We start from the raw sequence: 13131 nt of genomic DNA on the forward strand, positions 1-13131 counted from the left end.
AGAAAAGCGTAATATAATGATGTTCTGTCAATGCCATTTCATTCTCGTTTCATTTTTTCATGACGTCATTTAGCCATTTGTATGACGTAACAATGATGTCATATATATTTCGCTGTCATACCTTAATTTTGTTGTACGTTAATCAATCCGTTGTTTTTTTGTTGTTGTTGTTGTTTTAACTGTTTTACATTTTGTCATTTCGGATTCTTACTATACGATATGGGTTTTGCTCATCATTGTTGAAGGCCGTACGGTGGTTTACGATTTCATATTTCACGTCAATTGGTCTCGAAGAAGATATTTGGTAATTGCTACATTAGTAATCATACCATATCATACCTGGCCAATTGAAATATCCTAAAAATGTTAAATATTGGTAACAACATACTGAATTGATATAAAACATTTCCATATATTCGTTTTACCGCTTTCTGTAATGAACGCAATATAACCGATTAAAAATGAGACAACGATCAAATAGTAAATAAATGATATACTAATGGGGATGGCTAGAAGACAACATTGCGTTTAAGTAGCTGCAGTTGGAATCTCAGATGCCCCGGAAGAGTAAGCAGATCCTGCTCCACATGTGGCACCCGTCTTGTTGCTTATGTTATTACAAATCCAGATAAAAATTATAATTCGGTAGGTCACAGTCGTGAAAAGGAAATGGTATTGTTGTTACGACATAACAGTCGGAAACCAGGTTGTAATAGAACAAAAGAAACGAAGCTCTTTGTTAGAGAAGGCGATAATTGTTTAATGTATTGTTAACTATAGTGACAAAAGTTAATATAAACAAGCAAAATTACAATCTTCTTCTTAATTACGAGGTATTTTATGTTAAAACACCATTTGCATAAGTTTTCAATTTATCTAGTACATAGTTAAGGTTTATGTACCCTTCTGTACATATTTTTGTACGAATTTTTCAAACCTCAATTGTATCAAAACTACAGATATAATGAATAATAGAGATAGGCCATTTAGTACATATTCCAAGGGGAAACTTAATGCAAAGCATTATTTTTTTTTATTTCATTGCATTTGACAGAAAAAGAGGACTTTGTGGCAAATAAATCGAGATTTTTATAGAAAATCCATAGCCTTTGATACAGAGATTTTTGTTATAAAATTTGAAACATACATTACTCACTTGATTTTCTATGATGTGCTAGTGTCTATTTTTACAAAAAGTTCTAAGCAACCTGTAAAATCCAAAACACCTCGTGCTGAGTCACTAAAGTCGAGCGCACCCTAAAAGGTTTACTTGATTTTTGCCATATTTATATTTGTTATAACCAATAACTACATTTATAAAATTGTTTTAAGGAAATGAATGCTAGCACTGCATGCAATAATCCTATATCTATCAGTCATCAAATTGCCAACTATGAGCGTACAAGGATAAAGGCTGTGGATTTTCTATAAAAATCTTGATTTATTTGCCACAAAGTACTCTTTTTCTATTAAATGCAATGGAACAGTAAAACATAATGCTTTGCATCAATTTTCCCCGTGGAATATGTACAAAATGGCCTATCTCTATTATTCATTATATCTGTAGTTTTGATACAATTGAAGTTTGAAAAGTTCGTACAAAAATGGCTACAGAAGGGTACATAAACCTTAAGCAGAACAATTAAATATCAAGTCCACGACATGGGTATCTTTCAAGTTGGATGAAGAAAATGCATAACCTCTGTTTTAAAAAAAAAATGACCACGGACGGAAAACATATCAATCTATGAGTTCAGTTATTTTCGTGTCTGCCCTTCCATTATATGACTAAAACAAAATCCTCAAAATGGGTAACAAGTGTATCGAAAAGATAAAATCGAGTGCACCTTATTATGTTAGGGCGTGCTTGAGTTGAATATTTTGTCTTAAATATCGTACAAAGTAAGAATATTTCATACATCGTCTCGCTTCAGATTCTATCATTTTATATATTAAAGCTACAGGTTGATTTTATAACACAAAAAATCACAGTACTAAAAGATGAAATATATGGGTCAAGTGAAATACCTGTCTAATGAGTCAAAAAAAGAGAGAAGGTGTGTTCGAATAGCTTTTTTTTTACTGAAAGTATTTGACGACAGTCTTTCAAGTTGGATGATGAAAATGCATATCTTCGAAAAATTATTTATTTTCTGTGTATGATAACTAAGGTTTATAGTCTTCATACACTAAAAAATCTAGTCTGCCTTCCATGAAATATTTAATTAGATTTTTTTTCAATATTTATGAATTTTCGAAAATTCCACCTGACAACCGATTAGACAATAGTTTCAGGTTGAATCAATGCAGACAAGATCATTAACTGATGCTCATTAACTAGTTGATACATTTGTCTTTTTAAATACAACTGACATATAAGGATCGTAATGGTGCAATGTGGATAGATTTATCGGTTTCCAAGAGCAAAATTCGAAGGGCGTGTCATCCCTACAATGGCTTCCATTTCTACGATTGTGAAAATGAACTGGCGTAATGGGGAGATAGTTTTGAGGAAGTAGAATCCTGACTGGTATTGAATATATCTGATATCATCTATTAATTACCTGCAAGTTGATATATCTTACAAATATTGCATATTGGCCACACCATATAAATCAATTAAGAAACATTTTGATATAATCGTCCCATCGCTTCCTTAAAAAACACCCAAAAAGAATCATTAAAGATGAGACCACGACAACTTTATATTCAGATGAGTACGCAATAAAACAAAAAGGACGGTGAGTAGGCAACAATGTATACTTAGTATTCGATTTTTAATTTTAGTTTCTTGTGTATTCTAATCGGATTATTGTATGACGTCCAATATCACTGAATTTGTATACATACTTTTTTAGGGGCCAGCTGAAGGACGCCTCCGGGTGCCGGAATTTCTCGCAACATTGAAGACTACTTGGTGGCTTTCGGCTGTTGTCTGCTCTATGTTCTGGTTGTTGTCGCTTTGATACATTCCCCATTTCCTTTCTCAATTTTAAGTTGCTTGTAATTATAATTTAGCACAAAAGTATTTATCAATTATGTGTTTTGAGGTGAAAAAAATAAAATCACAAAAATACTGAACTCCGAGTAGAAAGCTCACACACACTGAAACGAATGGACAACAAATGTCATATTTCTAACTCGGTACAGGCATTTTTATAAACAAAAAATGATGGATCAAACCTCGTTTTAAAGCAACTAAACCTCTCAATTTTAGACAGTAGCATCAAATTTCATTATATTGACAACGGTGTGTGAACAAAACAAACAGACAAAATAGGTAAAAATGTCAAAATTAGAGGACTAGTAATAGATTGTTATATCTCACCTACTCTACCAGCTTTGATAAGTGTTTGGAATTACTATCATTTTTCAAATCTTCGTACTATGAACATCACAATTATTTCCTTTCTCTTTGTAAACTGTATATATGTTAGCGGCAATAAGTGAAATTAGGCATTAAGCTTAAATCATAGGCAATAAACTAACGCCTAGACAGTAAGTCTAGTGCCTAAATGATGTTAGGCTTCAGTCTTAAATTCTAGGATTTAAGATTAAATGTTCAGGCATTAAGCTTAATGCCTCAAATATAAATGGTAGTAAATGCAATGCATTTATTGATACAAATAAATATCTATTTGTTTCATAGTAGCACAATGAAAACTGAAGTTTAAAATGTCATCCATCGGATGACGGGATTGTGTTATGGAGCCTGTGAATGTCTGATTAACGTGTATCCCATATCTATTTAACTGTGTAATTAGTAATCTCTATTAGTTTATAAGATATCTCTATTAGTTTATAAGATATCTCTATAAGTTAATAAGATTTCTCTATTAATTAATAAGATATCTTATAAAGTATATAAGATATCTAACTTCTTTATAAAGATATCTTTTAAATACATACTTTATAAGATATCTTATTAATTAATAGAGATATCTTATAAACTAATAGAGATATCTTATCAACTTATGGAGATATCTTATATATTAAATAAGATATCTTTATAACCAATTTAATAAGATATATCTACAAGTTAATAAGATATCTCTAAAAGTTTATAAGATATCTCTATTAGTTTATAAAATATCTCTATAAGTTGATAAGATATCTCTATATGTTAATAAGATATCTCTAAAAATTTATAAGATATCTATATTAGTTTATAACATATCTCTATTAGTTAATAAGATATCTCTATTAATTAATAAGATATCTTATAAAGTATATAAGATATCTTACTTCTTTATAAAGATATCTTTTAAATACATACTTTATAAGATAGCTTATTAATTAATAGAGATATCTTATAAACTAATAGAGATATCTTATTAATTAATAGAGATATCTTATACACTAGTAGAGATATTTTATTAACTTATGGAGATATCTTATTAAGTAAATCAGATATCTCTATAATTAACTATATAAAAGATATCTTATAAATTAATAGAGATATCTTATATTTTAAATAAGATATCTTATATATTTAATAAGATATCTTTATAAACATTTTAATAAGATATCTTTATAAACATTTTAATAAGATATCTTATTTAATAAATAAGATATCTTATTTAATATATAAGATATCTTTTTTAATATATTAGATATCTTATTTAATATATAAGATATCTTATTTAATATATAAGATATCTTATTTAATATATAAGAAATCTTATTTAATAAATCAGATATCTCAATTAACATATAAGATATCTTATTTTGTTATTAAGATATCTCAATTAGTTTATTAGATATCTTATTTAACTTAAATAAATATAATAACGGCTTGCCATAGATATGTTCCTTACGTCGTAACTACAATTTCCTTCCCTCTCATGAATGTGATCTACAGAATTAGACTATTAACCGGGTTTTTAATAACATGAGCATCACGACGGGTGCCACATGTGGAGCAAGATCTGCTTTCCATTCCGGAGCATTTGAGCCACCCCCAGTTTTCGGTGGGGTTCTTGTTTCTTAGTCTTTAGTTTTCTATGTTTTGTCATGTGTAGTATTATTTGACTGCTTGTCTTTTTCATTTTTAGCCATGACTTTGTCAGTTTATTTTCGATTTTTTTAGTTTGTGCCTTTGGTATCTTTCGCCCCTCTTTTACACTTATTTAGTTATGCTGTTTCTTTTTAGGGTTCGGCTATGTATTATTGTTTGTGGTTTGAATTCTGTATGTGTGGTTATTTTACATATGTCATTATTGTTAGTATGGTCAAGCTAATTTACATTTTCCAGGATAAAGTATCGTGTTAGTCTTATAATTATATCGTGGCCACGAAATAAAATAAACTTTGAAACCTTCATATTTATGATTATAAATTAAACTAATATTCATTATTATGAAAATAATTGTGAATTTCTGAATTTCGTTTCATATCAATTTCAAGATTCACGTACATCACAACAAAACGTTAATGATTGTGATGTCCATTGCTGTCGTTAATGAAAGTCGTTGGTTGGTATTTTGCCGTTTACATGTTGTAATGTACTAATATATTATTTATTCATGCGTGTTAGTGCTTAGTTTTCATGAGTTTGTGTGTACTATATTCCTGTCATGTAGTATTGATATTTTATCGGTATATTTTTTTAACATTGCTATATATATGCGAGATTTTGCTAGCCATAAAACCAAGACTTTTGTAAAATATCATGTACCAAGTCAGGAATATGGCAGTGGTTATCAAATATACCATTTCTATATTTAATAGCGGTTGTTTTGTTGCACTTCAGTGTTTCTGTTGTTCCGTTGTCTTCCTCTTATAGTTGATGTGTTTTTTTTTCGGTTTTAGTTTGTAACCCGAATTTGTTTTCTCTACATCGCTCATGAATTTTGAACAGCGGTATATCAACGTTGCTCTTTTTAATTGCATTGTGAGTGCAGCTGGTAACAAGGGCTGTAACGCACGATTTCGGGAAAGATTGTATGGTCGACGAACGTTTCTTGATGCACTCTATAGTTAAATAAAGCTGTGTTGTTTAATCACTAGGCAAATTAATGAAACATAATAACTATTGATAAATCACAGCTATTTTAATCAGTTTACACTTTTAACAGTTACACTATCGACCCTGGTTGCACATACGGCTCTCTGTGCGGTCATTCCAAATCCAAATCTGGTTGGGCAGTGACATGTCGTGTGGTCATCTATTTTTACAGATTTTCCTGCCTGAATAATTGTGTTTCCTGCATAGCAATTTCTACCTGCAATCACAAGAGTTAAGTTTGAGGAAAGACATTGCGTTAACGTCGATGCTACAGCAATCGAAGAAAACATATCATACAAACAGGTTAACAGAGTACCTTTCGCATACATTCAAGAAACGCTACAGCTATAAAATGGAGAGTACGTCGAAGAACGCACTAAGGGATACCAAAAAGTAGCTGTTAGGTTTTTTTTTTGCAAAAAGCATGCATACCATGAAAAAGCAGTCTGTAACGTGATTTGAAAAGAATTAAGACAATAACAATCAAAACCAAGGAGTAAACAAAGACTCACAAAACTAAAAAACATTTACATCAGAAATTAATAAAAAGAAGCGTAAATTGTACAGTAAATTGAAGTGAGACCAGTCACCTAATAACTTAACCAGTGGACATCTATATTTTATTATCGTCATGCTGCTGATGCATAAATGACAACCCATCATACTCATACAATACGAAATATCTGTCTTTACTCAAATTCAGATTCAAAGTCGTCAAATCAATATAAATAGTTTTATAAAATGTACAAATTACTTTACAAGTGTTGTAGACCATTTTCTAAAAACTGTTGTATACTTGACTTCAGCATTTAATTATTTTATTGATTAAGATATTAACATGGTTAACATTGAAAGGGCATTAAAGTGTTTGGAAGAATTTCTTGTCTTTTGCATCAAAGGAAAGCTAGAACAAAAAGTTCAAAACTTTTATATCTTTTTTAATAAAAAGATTCTCAGACAGTTTAACCAATTTCCCTGTTTTTTTCACGAGCAACACGACGGTTACCACATGTGACACAAGAACTGTTCATCCTTCAATAACAATGAATTCAACCCGGTGTTTATTGGTGTTTATGTTGACCCCACGCTATGTCGTAGTTTTTAGATTTGTCTTTCTTTTTGGCGTTTTTTAATTTTTGCCATAGCGTTTTTTTTTATATATATTTGTGAGTTTTGAATGTCGCCATGATATCTCCAGTCACCTTTATAATATTATTTCAAATGTTTGAATTATTTGTATACAAGCTTAGAGTTATACGGTAGAACGAATGAAAAATAAACAAAATGATGATATGTACTTGATGTCATATGATGTTTGCAACTTACCATTTGGACAAACGGAACAACACTTTGTAGGATCACGCACAGCGTCTACGCACGATGGCATAGCACAGTCTGTTATTGCACATAATACTCTGCCTCCATTACAAAAGCAATGCTCACACGGGGTTGGTTGGAAAGATTCGCCTTCTTTGTATAATTTACCATCCTTACTGCAACCAGACACTACGGATATAGACGGTAAAGGATCAACACAATAAACAAGTGGAAGAATAAGAACACTGATTAATATAAAGTTCATCATGTTTTCGATAGATTCCGATGTTCGTCTATGTATTCGTGGAGTACGTATATATGCTTATCAGTTGAACGTGATCCACAGATAATATCGTTATATTATCTATCACAGTTACATCGGATTTAAATAATAATTGTAATCTACAAATTCGCTGAAATGGCTTATGTTGAATAAAGAGTCCATCGCGGGATAAAGTGCGATAAGTTTATAAGAAATTAAAAATAATTAAGCTTATTCTACAAAGGGGGTTTTGGAATACAAAAAAGTGTAAGAACAATACATGGTATTTAGACCTGATAACAATTTATCCACAATTACTGGAATTTACAGCCGTTCCTGGTAAATGTCACAACAAAAAATGTCGGATACCACAAAAGAAAAAGTCATTGTTGTATGACCACGCTGTCGCTAATGATCGGATCAGGTATCGCAAATTTCCAACGGAGTTCTGGCCTTACTCATAATAATTACAAGAAAATCTTGAATATTTATCAAATATGAAATTTCAAATTATGAAAATGAGACATACAAATTACAAATAAAAACTGATATCATTAACCCAAATGAATAGGACCTCCACTATGAAGGGTCATGTTTCAAACAACAATGTCAATCGATCGTATATATATATATACAGATGAGTACACACAGTGTACAGTTACGCCAACCAAGTATAGAGTCTTCACTATAAAGATTCATAATTCGAACAGCACTGTCATATGCGCAATCGTGTATCCAAGATGTACATTTACATTAATCAAGTATTGTCGTCACTGTATAGTTTCATGATCGTAACATCAATGCTAATATTAAACGTCAATCAAGTAGGAAATTCGATTTCTTCATTACAAGGTTTTATATTTCAAACTGTTTATACACGAAATATACTTTTATATATGCTATCACTTCTGTGTTCACTAGAAAAAAAACTCTGTTTACCAAAACAATTACCATGGTGCAAAAGTGTAAAACATTCAGACAGTTGTCTAAAATTTTATTTCATTGGCACCAATTACCCGTTTTCCATACGTTCAGCATTTTAATCCTATCTAAGTTTCGTTTTGCCTGATGTCAAATTTGATGAAAAAAGTGTTATCTTTAATATTAGAGTAAGTTAAGTTTGAGCGTTTCTGATGAAGGTAAACGAAGAAAATAGATTTGGACGCTAAGTGTTTTTTTACAGCATTATATCGATACTGTTGCTATTGAACTATTAGCATATATGGTATATTCAGGTCAAAAGTCACTGCTTTTATACTGAAATGATGTACAAGAAATCGATCTTAAATTGTGTCTACTCCATCGGAAAAGTTTCTTTAGACGGATTTGATTATTCTTTTTACTTCTTTTGTGGTCATATAGCTCTTCGACTGTTTCGGTTCTCGTTTAACCTATGGCTTCTAAAAGAGGAACGAAAGATACCAGAAGGACAGTCAAACTCATAAATCGAAAATAAACTGACAACGCCATGGCTTAAAATGAAAAAGACAAACAGACAAACAATAGTACACATGACACAACATAGACAACTAAAGAATAAGCAACACGAACCCCACCACAAACTAGGGGTGATTTAACACTCGGCTTTGGGTATTCATCCCCAGAAAGGAGCCTCGGACGCATGTAACTTGTAAAGTGTTGTTTTCATTTTTATATAGTGACTAGTGGCATTTCAATCAGAATTTGTATTTGATAGAAAAGAAAATATATGGTCATTCTTTCATTCTACAAAATCTTTACAACCTATTGACGAAACAAATACAAAACTGCTGTTATCGTTGTCTCCATCTTAAATTCACAGTGTTCAATGCTTGTTTAAAAGAGGGACGAAATATACCAGGGAGACAGTCAAACTCATAAATCGAAAATAAACTGACAACGCCATGGAAAGGACAAACAAACAAACACCATGACACATGACATAACATAGAAAACTAAAGAATAAACAACACGAACCCAACCAAAAACTAGACGATGTCTACCATCAATTGGAGTTTAATTCTTAACTAAATATCGAGCCTCGTCAATACAATTGTGTACAAAAGCATCTTGTCTAAATGCTACGATCATGATATTTGTATGAACTGTATGAATTATCAAAGCATTTTGAGTTTTTGAGAAAAAAAAATAATTAAAAAAAATTCCAAATTAAATACCAAGAAATCTTTATATTATGAAACAGCAAAAGAGGTCGGACCAATATCAATTATGTATAGTCGTTTATAGTGAAATTCAAGTATGTTTTGGTACTTTCGATTTTTTTGCTCAATAGTTATTTGAATTCAGAAGAAGTATATCTTTCATCTACATTTGTGCAACACGGTTACATACATCATTGGTTTAGCTGTACTCACGGTTTGTCGTCCGTCATACCGATATAAGAGTACAGTGCTTATCTAAACTGATTTTTAACGAATGCACTTTGCTATTCCACTGATCGTGGTAAAAACAGAAAGGCTAGAATTAAAAATAAATTCGAGACCATGATGGATATGTTTTGTTATACCAACAAAAAGTCGATGATCGGCAACATGACCCTGACATTAAAATATGACCAAAATAAAACAGTTATACATATGCAACCAATTAAAAAAAACTGTCCTGATAATGACTGATAAAACAAATATACGAAGACATAAATTAAGTTTTTATTTTTATTTCCCAACAACCTTGTGAATAGGAAGACTGTCAACTGTTTGATAACAAGTTGCCACCAACACTGTCATGTCGAGCGATATTCTGTCTGGACACTGACATATTGTATGCTCATTCAGGTAAACCTTCCTACCAGCTGGTATGATTCTATCTCGCGCCAAACAATTACGTCCTGGAATTAAAGATACATATAATAGTTTACAGAATCCTTACGAGTTTGTTGATAAAACTACTCATATGAAAGTATTTTTTCTGATGTTTTTACAAAATTGATAATTTTAGGTACTATTTAAACTTAAATTCCATCATGTAACTGTATTAAACCGCATTGTAGTATGTTATTTTAACCTATCCCCAAGTGTGAACTTATAGGTTCTTCCAACACTACCGAAGCACATGATATTACCCCCGGTTTTGTTGGGTTTCTTCTGGCTCAGTGTTTAGTTGTCTAAGTTGTGTTTTGCAGAATGAAGTTTGTCTTATGGTTATTTAGTGTTATTTTTTTGCTATGACGTTGCCAGTTTGTTGGACTTATGAGTTTCAATACCCTTTTGGTATCTATGCATCTCCAGTTTTTATTTTGAAAAGAAAATTCTTGATGGAAGAAAACAGTCCAGGTAGGTTCGCTTTATACTATATAATAAACAAGAGAAGTTCTTGTATACTTTCGGGTGCTAGATTTATTCATATATCTTACCTTCTTCCGCAATTATAAAAAATCAAGTACCCTGTACTAAATGGTAAATAAAATTTTGAAACTACAACTACCAAGGCACTTCTTAACCATATATACGTTGACACACATAAGGAATACACTTACCGTTCGGACACACAGGACAGCACATGTTCGGGTCATTAATTGGATCAACACAAAGTGTCACCAAACACTCAGCTACGGTACAACTAACGTTTCCTTGGTTACAGCTACAATGTTCACATGGTCTGGGTTGAAAATTGGATCCGTCTTGGTAATATTTTCCATCCTTAAAACATCCCGAAGTTTGTGGTATAGCATTCACGATTAGTACAGGAATTATACAACAAGACGTTAGAATGAAGAAATACTTCAACATTTTGTCTAAATGTAGTTCATTAGATATAGGTAACGAAAGATAAGAATAACCAATAATTGTATAACACTACTGTTGACTTATTATGAGAAATTTATCCCAATCTTTAGAATAAACGAAAGAAAACAAATTGTATGTAGTTCTTAATTAACACGTGTATGTATGATACATATGAATAAAACAAACTGTTCATAATGAATATATTTTTTTAATGATTAAAAGCGGATCGGAATAAAAATTAATACAACACCGTTAATTAAATTTCATGCGAACTTTGCGGTTATCATGAATTATGGTAAATTTAGTTATATGAATAAAATCATAGTTGGGTCAATATGACAGAAACACAACAGATCAACATACAGTTTTCCACAAAAGACATGTGACTATACTATAAAGCATACTCTAAATTGCCAAGAAACTACATGTAGAAGTGAACAAATTTACAAAGTTTGTAAAATATTTATTGTTTATACCAGATACTCAAAATAGTAATAATTACACAGAAATGTCGAAAGATGAACAAAGCCCATTTAGCATAGTCCTCTATAAAAGACAACGATATAACAATGTAAAACAATTCAAACGAGAAAACTAACGGCCTTTTTTATATAAAAAATGAACGAAAAACAAATATGTAACACATACACAAACGACAACCACTGAATTATAGGCTCCTGACTTACATAAATAATGTGGCGGGGTTAAACCTGTAACACCATATACAGTAATTAAATAAGACATCATGACATAAATACAACACCCAGAATTTCAAAATATTTGCAGAAAAACAAGCCACCGACTTAACAAGAAGTTATATCGTTCAATAATACATAAGAAAAGTGTAAATCTAATTAAAAATAATATATATACATTTGATTGCGTTATTATTCAATAAGTAAGCAAATTGCTATAGAACTGTCCGAAATAATCAGTTTGGAAAAGTGGGAAGACACCAATTGACGGACAAGGGGATTCGTATTCGGGATACAATAAATTCAAGTATAAACATTTAATTCAATATCATTAAAAACCAGAGGCTCTTAAGAGCCGGTGTCATTAACCTTGGTCTTTGCGCATATTAAACAAAGGACACAAATGGATTAATGACAAAATTGTGTTTTGGTGATGGTGATGTGTTTGTAGATCTTATTTTACTGAACATTCTTGCTGCTTATAATTATCTCTATCTATAATGAACTCGGTCAAGTAGTTACAGTGGAAAAATTTACAAAAATTTACAAAATTTATGAATTTTGTTAAACATTGACTATTATGGCAATTACTCCTTAAGGGGTCAATTGACCATTTTGATCGTTCGACTTATTTGTAGGTCTTACTTTGCTGTACATTATTTCTGTTTACAATTTATCTCTATCTATACTAATATTCAAGATAATAACCAAAAGCTGCCAAATTTTCATAAAATTACCAATTCAGGGGCAGCAACCCAACACCGGATTGCCAGATTGGTCTGAAAATTTTAGGCCAGATAGATCTTACCTAATGAACAATTTTATCCTGTAAGATTTGCTCTAAATGCTTTGGTTTTTAAAAAAATGAGCCAAAAACTGCATTTTACCCTACATACTATTTTTTAGCCATGTCGGCCATCTTGGTTTGTGGGCGGGGTCATCTGACACATTTTTAAAGATACCCTAATGATGATTGTGGACATGTTTGGTTTAATTTGGCTCAGTCGTTTCAGAGGAGAAGAGTTTTGTAAAAGTTAACAGACGACGCCGGACGACGACGACGACGGACGCAAAAAGATGAGGAAAGCTCACTTGGTCCTTCGGGCCAGGTGAGTTAAAAAGGAA

The 13131-nt window shown here is 31.4% G+C and overlaps 2 protein-coding genes across 2 annotated transcripts; both read right to left on the reverse strand.

Annotated features, from left to right (window-relative positions):
- Positions 1 to 6034: 6034 nt before the first annotated feature.
- Positions 6035 to 7684, reverse strand: LOC134713768 (von Willebrand factor C domain-containing protein 2-like). The gene is made up of 2 exons (XM_063575055.1): positions 7334 to 7684; positions 6035 to 6224 (listed from the first exon to the last, which is right to left on the reverse strand). The coding sequence occupies exons 1-2, from the start codon at positions 7590 to 7592 to the stop codon at positions 6058 to 6060; spliced, it is 426 nt and encodes a 141-aa protein (XP_063431125.1). The 5' UTR covers positions 7593 to 7684; the 3' UTR covers positions 6035 to 6057.
- Positions 7685 to 10226: 2542 nt separating this feature from the next.
- Positions 10227 to 11362, reverse strand: LOC134713769 (brorin-like). Its single transcript, XM_063575056.1, has 2 exons — positions 11062 to 11362; positions 10227 to 10413 (listed from the first exon to the last, which is right to left on the reverse strand). The coding sequence occupies exons 1-2, from the start codon at positions 11312 to 11314 to the stop codon at positions 10241 to 10243; spliced, it is 426 nt and encodes a 141-aa protein (XP_063431126.1). The 5' UTR covers positions 11315 to 11362; the 3' UTR covers positions 10227 to 10240.
- Between the last annotated feature and the right edge of the window lie 1769 nt (positions 11363 to 13131).

This window comes from Mytilus trossulus, chromosome 4 (assembly GCF_036588685.1).
Source record: "Mytilus trossulus isolate FHL-02 chromosome 4, PNRI_Mtr1.1.1.hap1, whole genome shotgun sequence".
Lineage (NCBI taxonomy): Eukaryota > Metazoa > Mollusca > Bivalvia > Mytilida > Mytilidae > Mytilus > Mytilus trossulus.